The sequence below is a fragment of the Oncorhynchus gorbuscha genome, linkage group LG17, assembly GCF_021184085.1.
Source record: "Oncorhynchus gorbuscha isolate QuinsamMale2020 ecotype Even-year linkage group LG17, OgorEven_v1.0, whole genome shotgun sequence".
Lineage (NCBI taxonomy): Eukaryota > Metazoa > Chordata > Actinopteri > Salmoniformes > Salmonidae > Oncorhynchus > Oncorhynchus gorbuscha.
In genome coordinates, this window is record NC_060189.1 from 1,005,802 (window position 1) to 1,018,301 (window position 12,500).

Genomic DNA, 12,500 nt, shown 5'->3' on the forward strand with positions numbered 1-12,500 from the left:
CGTACACGTCCTGAAGGACACACACATGGCCAAGGAGTGAGTCGTACTACACACACATACACATACACCCACACACACACACACACACACACACACACACACACACACACACACACACACACACACACACACACACACACACACACACACACACACACACACACACACACACACACACACACACACACACACACCGGGACCATTGTACACTATATTACATGTTCAGCAGAGGATCTTAAGGAAAACTGCAGTTTCCTGCTTGTTCTATAGCATTTTGGGAAAGTTACTGGAATTTGACCACCCTATGGATGAGTTAGTGGGAGTGGGACGACAGCCCGTTGACCACCCTATGGATGAGTTAGTGGGACGACAGCCCGTTGACCACCCTATGGATGAGTCAGCGGGACGACAGCCCGTTGACCACCCTATGGATGAGTTAGTGGGACGACAGCCCGTTGACCACCCTATGGATGAGTTAGTGGGACGACAGCCCGTTGACCACCCTATGGATGAGTCAGCGGGACGACAGCCCGTTGACCACCCTATGGATGAGTTAGTGGGACGACAGCCCGTTGACCACCCTATGGATGAGTTAGTGGGACGACAGCCTGTTGACCACCCTATGGATGAGTTAGTGGGACGACAGCCTATTGACCACCCTATGGATGAGTTAGTGGGACGACAGCCTGTTGACCACCCTATGGATGAGTTAGTGGGACGACAGCCCGTTGACCACCCTATGGATGAGTTAGTGGGACGACAGCCCGTGGACCACCCTATGGATGAGTTAGTGGGACGACAGCCCGTTGACCACCCTATGGATGAGTTAGTGGGACGACAGCCCGTTGACCACCCTATGGATGAGTTGGTGGGACGATAGCCTGTTGACCACCCTATGGATGAGTTAGTGGGACGACAGCCCGTTGACCACCCTATGGATGAGTTAGTGGGACGACAGCCCGTTGACCACGCTATGGATGAGTTAGTGGGACGACAGCCCGTTGACCACGCTATGGATGAGTTAGTGGGACGACAGCCCATTGACCACGCTATGGATGAGTTAGTGGGACGACAGCCCGTTGACCACCCTATGGATGAGTTAGTGGGACGACAGCCTGTTGACCACCCTATGGATGAGTTAGTGGGACGACAGCCCGTTGACCACCCTATGGATGAGTTAGTGGGACGACAGCCCGTTGACCACCCTATGGATGAGTTAGTGGGACGACAGCCCGTTGACCACCCTATGGATGAGTTAGTGGGACGACAGCCCGTTGACCACCCTATGGATGAGTTAGTGGGACGACAGCCCGTTGACCACCCTATGGATGAGTTAGTGGGACGACAGCCCGTTGACCACCCTATGGATGAGTTAGTGGGACGACAGCCCGTTGACCACCCTATGGATGAGTTAGTGGGACGACAGCCCGTTGACCACCCTATGGATGAGTTAGTGGGACGACAGCCTCCCACTCAAACAACCCACCAGCAATCAACAATAACATGCTGATTCAAAAAAAACTATTTCCAAATAATAAACGTAGATGTTTTTAGACATTATGATTTCTCTCCAGGCGGTGTCTTTGTTGATGTTATTGTCAGTTATAATAGTGCCATTTTCTCTCCCTTCAGGTACTGTCACCGGCATTATGACAAAGACACAGACAGAAACAAAGATGTGAGTATCTCCCTCGGATTGACACGTGTTGAACTTGTACTGTAATACTTGCTGTACATCTAACTCTATGGTAAACCTCTATTACCTCTGGTAATACAGTGTTATACAGGTGTACCTGTCTCTGAACCCCATGTTGTTATACAGGTGTACCTGTCTCTGAACCCCATGTTGTTATACAGGTGTACCTGTCTCTGAACCCCATGTTGTTATACAGGTGTACCTGTCTCTGAACCCCATGTTGTTATACAGGTGTACCTGTCTCTTAACCCCATGTTGTTATACAGGTGTACCTGTCTCTTAACCCCATGTTGTTATACAGGTGTACCTGTCTCTTAACCCCATGTTGTTATACAGGTGGACCTGTCTCTTAACCCCATGTTGTTGTCATGTTGTTATACAGGTGTACCTGTCTCTTAACCCCATGTTGTTGTCATGTTGTTATCCAGGTGTACCTGTCTCTTAACCCCATGTTGTTGTCCAGGTGTACCTGTCTCTTAACTCCATGTTGTTATCCAGGTGTACCTGTCTCTTAACCCCATGTTGTTGTCCAGGTGTACCTGTCTCTTAACCCCATGTTGTTATCCAGGTGTACCTGTCTCTTAACTCCATGTTGTTATACAGGTGTACCTGTCTCTTAACCCCATGTTGTTGTCCAGGTGTACCTGTCTCTTAACCCCATGTTGTTGTCCAGGTGTACCTGTCTCTTAACTCCATGTTGTTATCCAGGTGTACCTGTCTCTTAACTCCATGTTGTTATCCAGGTGTACCTGTCTCTTAACTCCATGTTGTTATACAGGTGTACCTGTCTCTGCTGCGCATGTATTTGTCCCCTCCTGATGTCCACTGCCTTGGACCAATCAAAATGGAGCTGTCGGAGCCACAGGCCAATCTAAAGGCAGCTCTACATGTCCTGGAGCTGCACCACAGCAAGCTGAATACCGCTAAGGTAGAATGCACCACACCACAGCACTCTGAATACCACTAAGGTAGAATGCACCACACCACAGCACTCTGAATACCACTAAGGTAGACTGCACCACAGCACTCTGAATACCACTAAGGTAGAATGCACCACAGCACTCTGAATACCACTAAGGTAGACTGAACCACAGCACTCTGAATACCACTAAGGTAGACTGTACCACAGCACTCTGAATACCACTAAGGTAGAATGCACCACAGCACTCTGAATACCACTAAGGTAGACTGAACCACAGCACTCTGAATACCACTAAGGTAGACTGCACCACAGCACTCTGAATACCACTAAGGTAGACTGAACCACAGCACTCTGAATACCACTAAGGTAGACTGAACCACAGCACTCTGAATACCACTAAGGTAGACTGCACCACAGCACTCTGAATACCACTAAGGTAGACTGAACCACAGCACTCTGAATACCACTAAGGTAGACTGCACCACAGCACTCTGAATACCGCTAAGGTAGAATGCACCACACCACAGCACTCTGAATACCACTAAGGTAGAATGCACCACACCACAGCACTCTGAATACCACTAAGGTAGACTGCACCACAGCACTCTGAATACCACTAAGGTAGACTGCACCACAGCACTCTGAATACCACTAAGGTAGACTGCACCACAGCACTCTGAATACCGCTAAGGTAGACTGTACCACAGCACTCTGAATACCACTAAGGTAGACTGCACCACAGCACTCTGAATACCACTAAGGTAGACTGCACCACAGCACTCTGAATACCATTAAGGTAGACTGCACCACAGCACTCTGAATACCACTAAGGTAGACTGCACCACAGCACTCTGAATACCATTAAGGTAGACTGCACCACAGCACTCTGAATACCATTAAGGTAGACTGCACCACAGCACAGCAATCTGAATACCAGTAAGGTAGACTGCACCACAGCACAGCACTCTGAATACCAGTAAGGTAGACTGCACCACAGCACAGCACTCTGAATACCAGTAAGGTAGACTGCACCACAGCACAGCACTCTGAATACCATTAAGGTAGACTGCACCACAGCACAGCACTCTGAATACCAGTAAGGTAGACTGCACCACAGCACAGCACTCTGAATACCACTAAGGTAGACTGTACCACAGCACTCTGAATACCATTGAAGGTAGACTGCACCACAGCACAGCACTCTGAATACCACTAAGGTAGACTGCACCACAGCACTCTGAATACCAGTAAGTATTCAATTTATTATGTGGTTCTGCTCTCTCCTCTCCCGTACTGGGTTTTAATGTGGTTCTGCTCTCTCCTCTCCCTTACTGGGTTTTAATGTGGTTCTGCTCTCTCCTCTCCCTTACTGGGTTTTAATGTGGTTCTCCTCTCCCTTACTGGGTTTTAATGTGGTTCTCCTCTCCCTTACTGGGTTTTAATGTGGTTCTCCTCTCCCTTACTGGGTTTTAATGTGGTTCTCCTCCCCCTTACTGGGTTTTAATGTGGTTCTCCTCTCCCTTACTGGGTTTTAATGTGGTTCTCCTCCCCCTTACTGGGTTTTAATGTGGTTCTCCTCTCCCTTACTGGGTTTTAATGTGGTTCTCCTCTCCCTTACTGGGTTTTAATGTGGTTCTCCTCCCCCTTACTGGGTTTTAATGTGGTTCTGCTCTCTCCTCTCCCTTACTGGGTTTTAATGTGGTTCTGCTCTCTCCTCTCCCTTACTGGGTTTTAATGTGGTTCTCTCTCTCTCTCCCTTACTGGGTTTTAATGTGGTTCTCCTCTCTCCTCTCCCGTACTGGGTTTTAATGTGGTTCTGCTCTCTCCTCTCCCTTACTGGGTTTTAATGTGGTTCTCCTCCCCCTTACTGGGTTTTAATGTGGTTCTGCTCTCTCCTCTCCCTTACTGGGTTTTAATGTGGTTCTCCTCCCCCTTACTGGGTTTTAATGTGGTTCTGCTCTCTCCTCTCCCTTACTGGGTTTTAATGTGGTTCTGCTCTCCCTTACTGGGTTTTAATGTGGTTCTCCTCTCCCTTACTGGGTTTTAATGTGGTTCTCCTCTCCCTTACTGGGTTTTAATGTGGTTCTCCTCTCCCTTACTGGGTTTTAATGTGGTTCTCCTCTCCCTTACTGGGTTTTAATGTGGTTCTCCTCTCCCTTACTGGGTTTTAATGTGGTTCTCCTCTCCCTTACTGGGTTTTAATGTGGTTCTGCTCTCTCCTCTCCCTTACTGGGTTTTAATGTGGTTCTGCTCTCCCTTACTGGGTTTTAATGTGGTTCTCCTCCCCTTACTGGGTTTTAATGTGGTTCTCCTCTCCCTTACTGGGTTTTAATGTGGTTCTCCTCCCCCTTACTGGCTTTTAATGTGGTTCTCCTCTCCCTTACTGGGTTTTAATGTGGTTCTCCTCTCCCTTACTGGGTTTTAATGTGGTTCTCCTCCCCCTTACTGGGTTTTAATGTGGTTCTGCTCTCTCCTCTCCCTTACTGGGTTTTAATGTGGTTCTCCTCTCCCTTACTGGGTTTTAATGTGGTTCTGCTCTCTCCTCTCCCGTACTGGGTTTTAATGTGGTTCTGCTCTCTCCTCTCCCTTACTGGGTTTTAATGTGGTTCTCCTCCCCCTTACTGGGTTTTAATGTGGTTCTGCTCTCTCCTCTCCCTTACTGGGTTTTAATGTGGTTCTGCTCTCCCTTACTGGGTTTTAATGTGGTTCTCCTCTCCCGTACTGGGTTTTAATGTGGTTCTCCTCTCCCTTACTGGGTTTTAATGTGGTTACTGGGTTTTAATGTGGTTCTCCTCTCCCTTACTGGGTTTTAATGTGGTTCTCCTCTCCCTTACTGGGTTTTAATGTGGTTCTGCTCTCTCCTCTCCCTTACTGGGTTTTAATGTGGTTCTGCTCTCCTTACTGGGTTTTAATGTGGTTCTGCTCTCCCTTACTGGGTTTTAATGTGGTTCTCCTCTCCCTTACTGGGTTTTAATGTGGTTCTGCTCTCCCTTACTGGGTTTTAATGTGGTTCTCCTCTCCCGTACTGGGTTTTAATGTGGTTCTCCTCTCCCTTACTGGGTTTTAATGTGGTTCTCCTCTCCCTTACTGGGTTTTAATGTGGTTCTCCTCTCCCTTACTGGGTTTTAATGTGGTTCTGCTCTCCCTTACTGGGTTTTAATGTGGTTCTCCTCTCCCTTACTGGGTTTTAATGTGGTTCTCCTCTCCCTTACTGGGTTTTAATGTGGTTCTCTCTCTCCTCTCCTATTACTGGGTTTTAATGTGGTTCTGCTGTCCTCTCCCTTACTGGGTTTTAATGTGGTTCTCCTCCCCCTTACTGGGTTTTAATGTGGTTCTGCTGTCTCCTCTCCCTTACTGGGTTTTAATGTGGTTCTGCTCTCTATTACTGGGTTTTAATGTGGTTCTGCTGTTCTCCTCTCCCTTACTGGGTTTTAATGTGGTTCTCCTCTCCCTTACTGGGTTTTAATGTGGTTCTCCTCTCTATTACTGGGTTTTAATGTGGTTCTGCTGTCTCCTCTCCCTTACTGGGTTTTAATGTGGTTCTGCTGTCTCCTCTCCCTTACTGGGTTTTAATGTGGTTCTCCTCTCCATTACTGGGTTTTAATGTGGTTCTGCTGTCTCCTCTCCCTTACTGGGTTTTAATGTGGTTCTGCTCTGTCCTCTCCCGTACTGGGTTTTAATGTGGTTCTCCTCTCCATTACTGGGTTTTAATGTGGTTCTCCTCTCCATTACTGGGTTTTAATGTGGTTCTCCTCTCCATTACTGGGTTTTAATGTGGTTCTCCTCTCCATTACTCCATTTTAATGTGGTTCTGCTCTCTCCTCTCCCGTACTGGGTTTTAATGTGCCTCTGCTTTCATTTCCCCTGGCTCAGCTCAGAGCCTGTCTTGCCAAGAGAGAGGGAGAGGAAGGGCACATAAAAAGAAACACATACAGTATCTCCTACAGTAATCACATACTGTATCTCCTACAGTAATCACATACTGTATCTCCTACAGTAATCACATACTGTATCTCCTACAGTAATCACATACAGTATCTCCTACAGTAAACACATACTGTATCTCCTACAGTAATCACATACTGTATCTCCTACAGTATCTCCTACAGTAAACACATACTGTATCTCCTACTGTAAACACATACTGTATCTCCTACTGTAAACACATACAGTATCTCCTACTGTATCTCCTACAGTAAACACATACAGTATCTCCTACAGTAAACACATACAGTATCTCCTACAGTAAACACATACAGTATCTCCTACAGTAAACACATACAGTATCTCCTACAGTAAACACATACAGTATCTCCTACAGTAAACACATACTGTATCTCCTACAGTAATCACATACTGTATCTCCTACAGTAAACACATACAGTATCTCCTACAGTATCTCCTACAGTAAACACATACAGTATCTCCTACAGTATCTCCTACAGTAAACACATACTGTATCTCCTACAGTAAACACATACTGTATCTCCTACAGTAATCACATACTGTATCTCCTACAGTAATCACATACTGTATCTCCTACAGTAAACACATACAGTATCTCCTACAGTATCTCCTACAGTAAACACATACTGTATCTCCTACAGTAAACACATACGGTATCTCCTACAGTATCTCCTACAGTAAACACACAAGATGGCGTCGTGGTCTGATTTTCCCGAAGGGAGGGCATGGGAGGGCTTTGTATGCATCGCGGAAGTTAGAGTAGCAGTGGTCGAGTGCCTTACCTGCATGTACGACAATCAATATGCTGATAGAATTTAGGTAGCCTTGTTCTCAAATTTGTTTTGTTAAAATCCCCAGCTTCAATAAATGCAGCCTCAGGATGTATGGTTTCCAGTTTACATAGAGTCCAGTGAAGTTCCTTGAGGGCCGTCTTGGTGTCTGCTTGAGGGGGAATGTACACAGCTGTGATGATAACTGACGAGAATTCTCTTGGGAGGTAATATGGCCGGCATTTGATTGTGAGGAATTCTAGGTCGGGTGAGCAGAAGGACTTGAGTTCCTGTATGTTGTTATGATTACACCATGAGTTGTTAATCATAAAGCATACACCCCCCCCGCCCTTCTCCTTCCCAGAGAGGAGTTTATCTCTGTCGGCGCGATGCATGGAGAAGCCCGGTGTCTGAATCGATTCCGACAACGTATCCTGAGAGAGTCATGTTTCTGTGAAACAGAGAATGTTACCATCTCTGATGTCTCTCTGGAAGGCAACCCTTGATCGAATTTCAACTACCTTGTTGTCGAAAGACGGGACATTGGCGAGTAGTATACTAGGGAGCGGTGGGTGATGTGCACGTCTACGGACCAGAAGGACGTTCCGTCTGCCCCTCCGTTGTTTTGGGTCGGCTTCTGGGATCCGATCCATTGTCCTGGGTGGTGGTCCAAACAGAGGATCTGATCCATTGTCCTGGGTGGTGGTCCAAACAGAGGATCTGATCCGTTGTCCTGGGTGGTGGTCCAAACAGAGGATCTGATCCGTTGTCCTGGGTGGTGGTCCAAACAGAGGATCTGATCCGTTGTCCTGGGTGGTGGTCCAAACAGAGGATCTGATCTATTGTCCTGGGTGGTGGTCCAAACAGAGGATCTGATCTATTGTCCTGGGTGGTCGTCCAAACAGAGGATCTGATCTATTGTCCTGGGTGCTGGTCCAAACAGAGGATCTGATCTATTGTCCTCGGTGCTGGTCCAAACAGAGGATCTGATCTATTGTCCTGGGTGGTCGTCCAAACAGAGGATCTGATCTATTGTCCTGGGTGGTGGTCCGAACAGAGGGTCTGATCCATTGTCCTGGGTGCTGGTCCAAACAGAGGGTCTGATCTATTGTCCTGGGTGGTCGTCCAAACAGAGGGTCTGATCTATTGTCCTGGGTGGTCGTCCAAACAGAGGATCTGATCTATTGTCCTGGGTGGTGGTCCAAACAGAGGATCTGATCTGTTGTCCTGGGTGGTGGTCCAAACAGAGGATCTGATCTATTGTCCTGGGTGCTGGTCCAAACAGAGGATCTGATCTATTGTCCTGGGTGGTCGTCCAAACAGAGGATCTGATCTATTGTCCTGGGTGGTGGTCCAAACAGAGGATCTGATCTATTGTCCTGGGTGGTGGTCCAAACAGAGGATCTGATCTATTGTCCTGGGTGGTGGTCCAAACAGAGGATCTGATCTATTGTCCTGGGTGGTCGTCCAAACAGAGGATCTGATCTATTGTCCTGGGTGGTGGTCCAAACAGAGGATCTGATCTGTTGTCCTGGGTGGTGGTCCAAACGGAGGATCTGATCTATTGTCCTGGGTGGTGGTCCAAACAGAGGATCTGATCCGTTGTCCTGGGTGGTGGTCCAAACAGAGGATCTGATCTATTGTCCTGGGTGGTGGTCCAAACAGAGGATCTGATCTGTTGTCCTGGGTGGTGGTCCAAACAGAGGATCTGATCTATTGTCCTGGGTGGTGGTCCAAACAGAGGATCTGATCTATTGTCCTGGGTGGTCGTCCAAACAGAGGATCTGATCTATTGTCCTGGGTGGTCGTCCAAACAGAGGGTCTGATCTATTGTCCTGGGTGGTCGTCCAAACAGAGGATCTGATCTATTGTCCTGGGTGGTGGTCCAAACAGAGGATCTGATCTATTGTCCTGGGTGCTGGTCCATACAGAGGATCTGATCTATTGTCCTGGGTGGTCGTCCAAACAGAGGATCTGATCTATTGTCCTGGGTGGTCGTCCAAACAGAGGATCTGATCTATTGTCCTGGGTGGTGGTCCAAACAGAGGATCTGATCTATTGTCCTGGGTGGTGGTCCAAACAGAGGATCTGATCTATTGTCCTGGGTGGTCGTCCAAACAGAGGATCTGATCCATTGTCCTGGGTGGTGGTCCAAACAGAGGATCTGATCCATTGTCCTGGGTGCTGGTCCAAACAGAGGATCTGATCTATTGTCCTGGGTGGTGGTCCAAACAGAGGATCTGATCCATTGTCCTGGGTGGTGGTCCAAACGGAGGATCTGATCCATTGTCCTGGGTGCTGGTCCAAACAGAGGATCTGATCTATTGTCCTGGGTGGTGGTCCAAACAGAGGATCTGATCCATTGTCCTGGGTGGTCGTCCAAACAGAGGATCTGATCTATTGTCCTGGGTGGTCGTCCGAACAGAGGGTCTGATCCATTGTCCTGGGTGCTGGTCCAAACAGAGGATCTGATCTATTGTCCTGGGTGGTCGTCCAAACAGAGGATCTGATCCATTGTCCTGGGTGCTGGTCCAAACAGAGGATCTGATCCATTGTCCTGGGTGCTGGTCCAAACGGAGGATCTGATCCATTGTCCTGGGTGGTGGTCCAAACGGAGGATCTGCTTCTGGAAAGTCGTATTCCTGGTTGTAATGTTGGTACATTTCTCTTTTATCTAATAGTTCCTCCCGGCTGTAATAAGACTTCAGATTTCCTGTAATGTCAGAAATAACAAAAAACTGAATAGTTTCCTAAGGACTCGAAGCGAGGCGAACATCTCTGTCGGCGCCATCTTGGTATGGCTCCATACAATCATCCCAAGCAGTGGTGGGTTTGGTGTCGAAATGCATCAGCAGAAAATGACCTCATACCTACTGTAAATGACCTCATACCTACTGTAAATGACCTCATACCTACTGTAAATGACCTCATACCTACTGTAAATGACCTCATACCTACTGTAAATGTCCTCATACCTACTGTAAATGACCTCATACCTACTGTAAATGACCTCATACCTACTGTAAATGACCTCATACCTACTGTAAATGACCTCATACCTACTGTAAATGACGCTGGTGGATCTTTGATGTTATGGGGCGATTTAGCTTCCACTGGTCTTTGGGCCCCTTAAGGTCAATGGCATTATGTACTTTATAAAAAACCTGGTTGCCAGGAGAATGAAACTTGTCCCCAAGTGGATCTTCCAGCAAGACAATGACCCCAAGCATACATGAAAATCCCCAAAGAAATGGTTAATTAGCCACAAAATCAACACTTGAACCCCAAAGAAAACGTGGTTTGAATTGAAGAGGAAGGTCCATAAACACAGAAGGAGGATATGAAGCATATGGAAGGTTCCCACAATGTGTTCTCCAACTCATGAGAATCAGTATCGAAAATAGTTGTCAATAATTGAGTTGTCAATTGTTTTTGAGAGAAAAAAGTTCTTACTTATTTTTAGCAACAATATATTATTATGTTTTTTTTTTTTAACCTTTTATTTAACTTGTCAAGTCAGTTAAGAACAAGTTCTTATTTACAATGACGGCCTACAGGGGAACAGTGGGTTAACCTGCCTTGTTCAGGGGCAGAACGACAGATTTGTACCTTGTCAGCTCAGGGATTCGATCTAGCAACCTTTTGGTTACTAGTCCAACACTCTAACCACTAGGCTACCTGCCTCCTCTAACCACTAGGCTACCTGCCTCCTCTAACCACTAGGCTACCTGCCTCCTCTACACTCTAACCACTAGGTTACCTGCCTCCTCTAACCACTAGGTTACCTGCCTCCTCTACACTCTAACCACTAGGTTACCTGCCTCCTCTACACTCTAACCACTAGGCTACCTGCCTCCCCTACACTCTAACCACTAGGCTACCCTGCCTCCTCTACACTCTAAACACTAGGCTACCTGCCTCCTCTAACCACTAGGCTACCTGCCTCCTCTACACTCTAACCACTAGGCTACCTGCCTCCTCTACACTCTAACCACTAGGCTACCTGCTCTAACCACTAGGCTACCTGCCTCCTCTACACTCTAACCACTAGGCTACCTGCCTCCTCTACACTCTAACCACTAGGCTACCTGCCTCCTCTACACTCTAACCACTAGGCTACCTGCCTCCTCTACACTCTAACCACTAGGCTACCCTGCCTCCTCTACACTCTAACCACTAGGTTACCTGCCTCCTCTAATCACTAGGCTACCTGCCTCCTCTACACTCTAACCACTAGGCTACCTGCCTCCTCTACACTCTAACCACTAGGCTACCTGCCTCCTCTACACTCTAACCACTAGGTTACCTGCCTCCTCTAACCACTAGGCTACCTGCCTCCTCTACACTCTAACCACTAGGCTACCTGCCTCCTCTACACTCTAACCACTAGGTTACCTGCCTCCTCTAATCACTAGGCTACCTGCCTCCTCTACACTCTAACCACTAGGCTACCTGCCTCCTCTACACTCTAACCACTAGGTTACCTGGCTCCTCTAACCACTAGGCTACCTGCCTCCTCTACACTCTAACCACTAGGCTACCTGCCTCCTCTACACTCTAACCACTAGGCTACCTGCCTCCTCTACACTCTAACCACTAGGTTACCTGCCTCCTCTAACCACTAGGCTACCTGCCTCCTCTACACTCTAACCACTAGGCTACCTGCCTCCTCTACACTCTAACCACTAGGTTACCTGCCTCCTCTAACCACTAGGCTACCTGCCTCCTCTAACCACTAGGCTACCTGCCACCTCTACACTCTAACCACTAGGTTACCTGCCTCCTCTAACCACTAGGCTACCTACCTCCTCTACACTCTAACCACTAGGCTACCTGCCTCCTCTACACTCTAACCACTAGGCTACCTGCCTCCTCTACACTCTAACCACTAGGCTACCTGCCTCCTCTACACTCTAACCACTAGACTACCTGCCTCCTCTACACTCTAACCACTAGGCTACCTGCCTCCTCTAACCACTAGGTTACCTGCCTCCTCTAACCACTAGGCTACCTGCCTTCTCTAACCACTAGGTTACCTGCCTCCTCTAACCACTAGGCTACCTGCCTCCTCTAACCACTAGGCTACCTGCCTCCTCTAACCACTAGGCCACCTGCCTCCTCTAACCACTAGGTTACCTGCCTCCTC

General features: G+C 47.7%; 1 protein-coding gene across 1 annotated transcript in view; it reads left to right on the plus strand.

Moving 5' to 3' along the window:
• LOC124001992 (vam6/Vps39-like protein) overlaps positions 1–12,500 on the plus strand; it is a 73,304-nt gene that overhangs the window by 58,252 nt on the left and 2,552 nt on the right. The window contains exons 19-21 of the mRNA XM_046309191.1: positions 1–36; positions 1,633–1,678; positions 2,475–2,624. The exon at positions 1–36 is cut by the window's left edge and continues 67 nt beyond it. Of these exons, the coding sequence (XP_046165147.1) occupies positions 1–36; positions 1,633–1,678; positions 2,475–2,624 (232 nt within the window). The remainder of the gene's footprint in view (positions 37–1,632; positions 1,679–2,474; positions 2,625–12,500) is intronic.